This window comes from Oncorhynchus kisutch, linkage group LG9 (assembly GCF_002021735.2).
Source record: "Oncorhynchus kisutch isolate 150728-3 linkage group LG9, Okis_V2, whole genome shotgun sequence".
Taxonomy (NCBI): Eukaryota; Metazoa; Chordata; class Actinopteri; order Salmoniformes; family Salmonidae; genus Oncorhynchus; species Oncorhynchus kisutch.
The window spans coordinates 202,501-212,500 of NC_034182.2; the positions used below are offsets into that span (position 1 = coordinate 202,501).

The window sequence follows — 10,000 nt, forward strand, 5'->3', positions numbered from 1 at the left end:
GAGAAATCAAGGCTATAATGATTGGTTCAGTTTTAAAGAAAAAGTGTGTCAAAACAGGCATAAGTACAATAGAGTGACCTCATAACCAGGTCCATGAAATGGAGAACCAACTGAATGTGCATGAAACATTCATCCACGTGTTCTGTCCAATGGAACACTTTGAAGTGTCTAAACCCTCAACAGAGTCCTTGGGTTTAGACATGAATAGTTCCTGTGTTTAAATGGTGTGTCAGTGTCACTAAGGGCGAGACACCTGTATTTCAAGTTCCTGTTTACACTCGCAGCCGTTTTCAATGCCTGTCAATCGTCGTCGGATTAAGCCATCGGTTTTGGACGTTTCTGTTATAGTAACCGTTACTGCGGCAACCTGCCACACACACCAGCAGCTGCGAAAGAGGGAGAAGAAGTGCAGAAAAAGGAGGAAGGAGAGGAGAAGCCAAGCATCATCCCAGGACTTAATTAAGATAACATTCAACAAATGTGTTGCTCAAAGCCTCCCCCACCTTTCCATCGAAATGTGTCCACCACCTGTGCTTGCTCTGCAGCAGAGGTTGCCGTGAGAGCGCCCAAAAAAACGCGCCACACACCGAGAATGGAGTGAGAGAAAGAGAGAGACAAAGAGATGGATGCCAAACCAGACTGTTGGTGTTGGGTGGGAGAAGGGCGTTTTTCTTTTCCAAAGTCTGCTATTGTTCTTTGAAAGATAAACAGGTAGCTCCCAAATCATCTGCAAGATCTGTTCAAATTTATCTTCAATCTCTTCCTCTCTCTCCACACACTCTCCGCACGCAACACACACAGACATGCACACACACATGTTCACACTCCAACCTCCCCCACACAGACACACACACACACACACACACACACACACACACACACACACACACACACACACACACACACACACACACACACACACACACACACACACACACACACACACTAGTTTTTCTATCCTCGCGGGGACCAAAAATTCAAAATCCTATTTTCCCTAACCCCTAACTTTAAACTTAACCAGAACTTTAACCCCTAAACCTAACCCTAACGCCTAAGTCTAACCCCTAACCTTAATTGTAACCCAAACCCTAATTGTAACCTTCAACCTGACCCCTAAGCTTAAAATAGCCATTTTCCTCATGGGGAAAATGGTTCTCCACAAGGGAGGCTTTTCCTTGTTTTACCAGCCTTGTGGGGAATTCTGGGGATTTCAGGTCCCCACGAGGATAGAAGAACAAGACCACACACACATCGACATACACCCCTCCTGTCAACCCCATCCAGGAAACAGCCCACTTACTCAACTAATCAGAAGAGGGAGTGTGATGACATGTATGCCGTCTCTAAAGGCCCGCCTACCTGACTAATCAGAAGAGGGAGTGTGATGACATGTATGCCGTCTCTAAAGGCCCGCCTACCTGACTAATCAGAAGAGGGAGTGTGATGACATGTATGCCGTCTCTAAAGGCCCGTCTACCTGACTAATCAGAAGAGGGAGTGTGATGACATGTATGCCGTCTCTAAAGGCCCGCCTACCTGACTAATCAGAAGAGGGAGTGTGATGACATGTATGCCGTCTCTAAAGGCCCGCCTACCTGACTAATCAGAAGAAGGAGTGTGATGACATGTATGCCGTCTCTAAAGGCCCGTCTACCTGACTAATCAGAAGAGGGAGTGTGATGACATGTATGCCGTCTCTAAAGGCCCGTCTACCTGACTAATCAGAAGAGGGAGTGTGATGACATGTATGCCGTCTCTAAAGGCCCGTCTCTACCTGACTAATCAGAAGAGGGAGTGTGATGACGCGCATTAAGTTTCGTGGGAAACACCTCATTTTCTAAATGGCGTATCGAGTTCAAGTTTGAGGATCAAATAACTAAATACATTCGGGAACAGGAATTGGCAACGTCACTAAAATTCTATAACATTGCGAAACTAGTAGCTAACTGTTGCTACTCATCTAAAATGAGCTAGCGAGCTAACATAAGGGATTCCATTCCAAGCACAGAGTTATTGTGATTGATAGAGCTGCCTTTCATTCTAGTAGTAATACATCATATTCTTGACCTTCAACAGATGCTCAGCCTTTGGCAGGAAAAAACCCCCAACTCATTTGGGAGAGTAAAAGTCTCCCATTCAATGGTTTTCCATTTCAGGTTGTGGGCACAAAGACGTATGGATGCCACCAGCGGAAAGACAGACACACAAAAGCCCAAGAGAAATATGCTTCTGAAATGAATAAGAAGTCCACAGATGGATCACTGTCATTTACTCTATACATTTTTCCAACATTCATTTCATTTGAATCATTTTGAAGTACTAACTAACAATGTAATGTTCCTCAATAAAATGGAGGAAGAGGGGACTGGTGTCCTGACTCTGTGGTCGCTAAAGATCCCATGGTACTCATTACAAGAGTCTGTCATACCATTTGACGTGTAATGTGTATGTCAAACTGTATTGCTATCATGTAATACTGTCTATAAAAGCACCATGTATGTCAATTATATGAATAATGTACAATATATGTAACAACATATCTGATTAAAAACTCTACTGTAAAACAAAGTGACTCTTGTCTTTGAAGAGAGGAGTGGATGGGACAATAAAATACATACAGATCTACTATTTAAGTGGGGTGAGGGGGCAGAGTTTCCCCTTATATTATAAAGAGCTTTGGGTGTCTACAAAAGTCCAATCAATTCTTATTATGACCTGTTTTGCTCTCTTCCATAGCCTGAAGCCCACGTCTTTGTACAGAGACGGGAACTGGTAGGAAATGGTGAAATGGTGGACTGCAAGGCTATGTTAAGTTAAAGTTGCAGTATGTAAGTTTTTGGGCATCCCGTCCAAATTCACATAGAAATGTGAGTTATAGATCTGCCATCCTATTTCAAGGCCCTATTTCTATGCTTCCCGTTCCTAAGTTTCATTTTTGCATCTTATACTTTTGGTTTTGTACACCAGCTTCAAACACCGGAAAATACACATTGTTTGGTTATTGAAAATATATTCCACAGCGGTTTAGATGGTAAAATGATTCTCTACACTATACTTGCTTGTTTAGTCACAAGCTGAAATTAGGCAAACTATTAGACATTTTGCAACAAGGAAATGGAGTGATTTCTGCATATTGCAACTTTGAATTAATAAATGTAAAAGGGCTGAAGTTTTCCAGCTTAAATCATCAATTTAAAAATAAATTGTGTGTGTGAACCTTTCTGTGAAACTGCACTTGTTACTTGCGGATTACTTTAAATAGAAAATAGAAAATCAAGATGTGTCAATTTGTTTTGTCTACATGCCATTTAGAAAACAATGCAGCTATTGGAGTAAACCTATTTGGGGTTAAGACAAGGAACTGTGAGTAAGTGCAAACATAAGGATAAGCTTGCAAGCTGAGTTTAAATAGGACATCTGATTTCCACTTTGCATTTAGAACGGGTGGCATTATTATTGTAGCTAATAAAAACCAAATCATTGATGGATCACAAGATAAAAGCATGTATCTTGTCTGTCCCTGCCCCTGCATACGCATCATCACAATTCCTCATCTGATCGATCATTTCCCATGAACCGCCGGTATACAGGTCAACACACTCCCTCATCTGATTGGTCAAGTACAAATAAATTTGATTTGATTTGATTTGATTTGAAGTAGGCGGGCCTCTGACTTTGTGGCTGTGGCAACTAGTACCAACGACAGATCTGGCAGAGAGACACGAAATGAAATGTTGAAAGAGGGAATGAGGCGATTTCAAACACAGGTAGTCTCTACTTCTGTTCCCCAGAATACCTCTCTCCCACAACCAACACTCCCCAATAAACGCTGCTATTATTCCTATAACCTAGTGTTGCATAAGTTTTTTGTGAAGTGCTTTTTTCCTGCTGTACTTTTATGCTCGAGTCATTCAGATAAACATATATAAACATCATTTAATGTCTCGCCGTTTTTCATGTTTCGTTATTCTGCCATTGTGCTGAGTGTAGAGGGTGTAGGCGGCTGAAAGGCCTCTCTGTTTAGAGAATGGAAAGATGAAGTGCACTCCTCCTGACAATCACACTTGTGAATTCAATTTGGCTAGTTTTTTCCCCCCAAAGGCTTTTAAAATAAAACAAGAGCCTGGTTATTTTCCATAATGACGTACGATAGGGAGCGAATAATTTATTTGAATGAATCAGGAGTGTTTATCGGTTTCGAGGACGTACTTAATGCGAACGCGTAGAAAGAGTGCTTGAACACATGGAGAGATGTGTGCCTGAGCAGGCACAGGTATACACACACACACACACACACACACACACACACACACACACACACACACACACACACACACACACACACACACACACACACACACACACACACACACACACACACACAGACACACACACACACAGAGACACACAGAGACAGACAGACAGGTCTGTGGTCCAGATTCAGCCACACCTACCTGTCTTCTGTGTGGGAGGGAGAGCAGGGGAACAAAGGATGTGTATGAAGAGAAGGAGGTTTGTATAAGTGAGTGTGTGAGATGGGCAGCAGAGAAAGGATATGTTTACGCACGTGTCTGAGTGAAAGACGTTATAAGGAGTGTGTGTGTGTGTGTGGTGTGCGTGTGTGTGTGTGTGTTTATTCAAATGAGAGTGTGGTGGTGCAGGCGCAGAGTGTATGTGTGTTTGAGAGATGTGGGAGTGTGGTGGTGTGGGGCAGAGTGTGTGTGTGTGTGTGTGTGTGTGTGTGTGTGTGTGTGTGTGTGTGTGTGTGTGTGTGTGTGTGTGTGTGTGTGTGTGTGTGTGTGTGTGTGTGTGTGTGTTTGAGAGAGGTGGGAGTGTGGCGGTGTTGGGCAGAGTGTGTGTGCGGTAGAAACTGCTGAGTGGGCTCGGTGTTCTACTGGTTAATGCTGCCATTGCAGAAACACTGATTGGATTACAACTTAGTCTGGGAAGAGGAGTGTGTGTGTGTGTGTGTATATATCTGTGTGTGTGTGTGATAGGTACATCTGCTCCCTTGCATTTGCATATATCTGTGTGTGTGTGTGATAGGCCGTTGTGCTCTGTGTGTGCTGTGTGTGAACACGTCTCCAAACGAGGGTGTCCGTCTTTACCTCTTGGGTTCTTAGGTGTCTCGCCCCAGTCACATCGGCCTCGCAGCCTTGGCGATCCTCAGCTACGATAAAGCCTTGCTCAGCCTACCATCCCAACCTGTCTTACTCTGAGAACACGACGTGTTGAAATATGTGGCATGTGTTTAATCTCCGGCCCATCTGGGGGAAACCTTTCGCGATGGATCTCCACGGCTGCCATTATGGAGAGAGCGTGCAAATTCCTGGCTCCAGAGATCAACAGTCGCTCACTTTTAGAGGGCTTTTAAAGGGGCGGGAAGTGTCAGATCCAGGGCCAAAATGGCAGAGAACATAGCTGCATACCTTTCTGTTCTGTTTTGAGATGAGCAGATCTCGTCTGCTCTTCCTATTTTTGTCTCTGTCCATTGTCTTGGTACATCCGTCTCGCTCTCTTTATCTGTTCTCTGTCTCTCACAGTGGAGGCTGTTGAGGGGAGAACGGCTCATAATAATGTCCGGAACGGAACAGATGGAATGGCATCAAACACCTGGGAACTGTGTGTTTGATGTATTTGATCTCATTCCACTAATTCCGCTCCAGTCATTACCACAAGCCTGTCCTCCACAATTAAGGTGCCATCAACCTCCTGTGGTCTCTCATAAGTCTCCCTCTTCCATTCTCCTCTTTAACCCTCTCTTCCTCACCTTTTGTTTTTGTAGCAGAAGTTGTATTCAGGTTATCAGTGACAAACCATCTCCCTTTAAAAACCATCACAGTTCAATATGTGACTTATTTTCTTCCATCTCTTCCCTTCCTCTCTGACCAACTCTCTCCATTTCCCCTTTACTTACTGTAGGTAATAGAAGTCCACCTCTTCAAGCATTACCTTCACTGTAAAGCACTTTTCCTTGTGCTCACGATAACTTGTTTCCTGTCCCGGGGCTGTCATAGCTGATTGGTTGATTAGGAGTAAAGGGTTATCTGATAGGCTGTTGGCCCCATAATGAAATGGGCCAGCCACTGACGATGCCTCCAGACTCTGGATCAGTCAGCCAGTCTCTGTTTGTCTACTTAACATTTCTTCTCTGGTTACATCTGCTCTACCTGTTGGAGAAGCTGTTAGAGGACTGATGGACATGCATACAGAGGCAGCATACACACAGAATTGCACACAAGTACTGTATAGTGACGTACCAATGAACAACACACACACACATAGACAGACAGGTTGCCATAAAGGCGATACAGGCAGCACAATATCAGTACTGTAACACCAACCACCACACACACTTTGAAAAGCCTCACATTCAGCCTTGAAGCAGCCCTAGTCGACCTAGATGAGCTGTGAGCTGCTTTATTGGGTGATCCACAGTCCCCCTTCATCCCGCTCTCTTCCCCTCCTCATCCCATTGGGAATACCATGGAACACTTGATACAGAGAGATGTTGACACAGACGAGAGGATCACTGACACCCCCCACCCCCTCTCTTCTTCCTCTTCTCTCTATACACACAGATGTCCACGATCTTACCCACAATACCCCGGGAGAGTGGGCGCAGATGGCTTCTCTGGGGTTAAGGTTCCAAGTGGCATCCTATTCCCGACATAGTACACTACTGATGACTAGGACCCATAGAGCCCTGGTCAACAGTAGTGCGCTATGTAGGGTTAATAGTGTGCGATTTAGGGCGATATTCTAGCCGCCCGTCAATCAGGGCTCAGAGGAGATCACAGTCCAGACTGCCAGTGGGGACGGTGATGGAAGAGCTAGCGTGATGCATGGTGCTGAGACATGGGTTTTTAATGTACCTGTCATTTCTGTACGTATGTCTACAGTATGTCCAGGTGTGTCTGGTACAAGGAGTGGAGTCTAAATGGAAGCAGATACGTAGAAGGGCAGAATCCGACCCACGAAAAACTGTTAGAGACGCATCAATTCTTTTATTATCATGCTCACTTATCTTAATCATTCTTTTAGATTTTCGAGGAATGTTTTTCGACCAGGTTGTTTGGTTGAGTAGCAATTCTGATTTGTATTGAGGAACCAGAGGCAAAAACATAGCAACACTGTTGTCTACTGAGTTGGTTATTTTTGTTGGTGTAATGAAGGCTGGCTTGGCTTTATCTCAGCAGTCTCAACATGCTGTTACTACTGCATGTGTCATCAAAAGTTGCCTGTGGTGATAAACGTTTCAGAGGTTTTGTCTCAGGTTGGGGGATGTTTAGTTGACCTGACAGGTTTATAGGAACTTACTCTCCTGCCTCCACCTGCTATTTATCGCCATGCCTCTGCACACACTGTACTACACATCTTAACTGACCACACACAGCCCTGTCCCGAAAGCCTATAAAAGATTCAGCCAATCTCATGCTTGGGCAGCTTTTGCGCCATGCTGAGACTGGGTCACGCAGTGTCCACCTTAGAGGCCTTAGGTCATGCCTGACCAGATCTGTGTGACATCCCAAAGGGCAGTTTTTGGTGAACCTTTTTAGAAGTGTCTAGCTTGAGAAATCTGAACTCCCAGAACTTAAAGTCTTCATCTGTCTATGTCACTTTACCAGAAACACAGTCAGACAACACTCTGTTGTGCCACAATTCATTTGCTGTTGGTTATAACCGTAACATTGACTATCGACATGCAGCGTATCTAAATTGAAGCTCTTTAGATATTTTTGTCTGTCTATTCTAGGGTTGTTTAATTCCAGTACCTTTCCCAAAACTCTCTGTATTTCCCAGAAATCCTGGTTGGGAGGTTCCTGGAATTACGCGAGAATTAGCTGGAAATCCAAGAATCCTTCAACCACGATTTCTGGAAAAGCAGGGAATGTGGGGAAAATGACTGGAACTGTTTAACCCTAGTCTGTCTGTCTGCCCACCCATCCATTCATCCATCTGTCCACCTTTCTTTCTCTTCCATCCATCTGTTTGTCTACCTGCTTTAGACTCACCCATGTTCTGTCCTCTGTGTGTGTTTCAGAGATGGTAGAATCCAGTAACCTCATCACTTTCAACGGCCTCACCAACAGCTCCGGCTACGACACCTTCCTATTGGACGAGGAGAGAGGAAGACTGTTGGTGGGTGCCGAGGACCACGTCTTCTCCTTCGACTTGGTCAATCTCAACAGAGAGCACAAACAGGTAAGAGTCCTACTCTTTGACCGCACACAAGGTCAACATTATGAAGACAACACAATGACCACACGACCACACAAAACCAACATTTTCTCTATGGGTCTTGCATCAATAGAGACATACAATGGACCGCTTATTCTCAATCCTTCCAGTAAAAGGCACATATGCATGAAATAAAATAAACCCGCTTTTAAAGAGTGGATATTGATTCAGACAGGAGGTCCAGTGTATAGGCAAGCCGTCCATTTAGTAACTGCCAATGAAAACACATAATAGCAAATCTATGGAGCTATGTAAGGGACCTCACTGCCAAATCAAACTCTGAGAGGAGAAGACTTGGACCGCATTTCCCATAAATACTGAAAAGCTGAAAGCTGTCTGAACTTCCCTATGATGATCCGTATGAATAATTAGCAACAGGAAGTGAGGATGCTTCAGTAATTAGAATGCACTTCTCAGCTGTTTATGGCAGAGCTATGTATTTACATGTTTTTCATTGGGATCATTTTCCTCTGTGCAGATGGTTGGGGGGCAGGAATATAATTGAATAAATGTAATTAAACCAGTTGGCGGGCGGGATTCCATTTGACTAGATCTGCTATACGGCATGATCAGGATTTAGGTTCACGTTATATCCAAACCTATCCTAATTGGAAGTTTGGATCTCTGAGTGCAGAGGTCATGCTCATTGACTAGTGAGCACAGAGTATGATGCTGATTGGCTGGTGAACATAGTGTTTTCAAATGAAAAACCATCTTTGATTGAGCAGCAACCCTTTGTTATTCGAGACCCACTCCTGCTCCTCTCTCCATCTCTCTGGAGTCCATTACTGTGATTTCCTCCCTCCATCCCTTTCTCTCCATCTCTCTGTCTCTTTTTCTAGACAGGCCTGTTTATAATTCCATCAGTCCACCTGGAACAGGTTACAGGAGAGTTAAGAGTCTTTTTATCTGATTCTGACAGCTATCACAGACGTGGAGATTGATGTGAACAAGAAGCACTGAGGCACTGGAGAAACTGCAAAGGCGCTTAAAGTGCTGAAATACACACACACACACACACACACACACACACACACACACACACACACACACACACACACACACACACACACACACACACACACACACACACACACACACACACACACACACACACACACACACACACACACTGTATGCATTGCAGAGGCTATTTAAATATAAGAGAATTACATATTTTTTTGGGGCCCTTGGCGCGGATGTGTTTTCCCTATTCAGATCTTTGATAATGCAGGGAAAGATAAGTGGAAAAGCGGTGATTTAGCAAATCTAATGCAATTACCCAGATGTGCACTGCAAGTCCCCTTGGTCTGACAGAACAGCTCAGCTGATCCTGAAGAGAGATACGCTATGAATAGAAGGATGTGTGTGTGTGCGCCCACGTGGTGTGTGTGTGTGTGTGTTTTGTGTGTGTGTGTGTGTGCCCACGTGGTGTGTGTGAGGGTGTGTGTGTGCCCGCATGGTGAGTCTGTGTGTGTTTGTTAACCTGCTATTTGTGGTGTTTTTCTAGTGCCATGAGCATACCATGTGTGGGTGGGTACACATGTTCTAGCACCTACCTGCATTCTGGTACCTGCACTTCTATGACTTGTTGTACTCCTCAGCTTTCATGCCTGTGGATGATTATTCCAGCTCTTATTATGAGTCCGGCCCCAGCACACAATCTGTTTTTATTAATTCAGGGGACACTGGCGGGACACACACACACAATCTGTTTTTATAATTCAGGGGACACTGGAGGGACACACACACACAATCT

General features: G+C 44.3%; 1 protein-coding gene across 1 annotated transcript in view; it reads left to right on the plus strand.

Annotated features, from left to right (window-relative positions):
• sema3aa (sema domain, immunoglobulin domain (Ig), short basic domain, secreted, (semaphorin) 3Aa) overlaps positions 1-10,000 on the plus strand; it is a 70,505-nt gene that overhangs the window by 16,149 nt on the left and 44,356 nt on the right. The window contains exon 2 of the mRNA XM_031831409.1: positions 8,045-8,205. Coding sequence (XP_031687269.1) covers positions 8,045-8,205 — 161 coding nt within the window. The remainder of the gene's footprint in view (positions 1-8,044; positions 8,206-10,000) is intronic.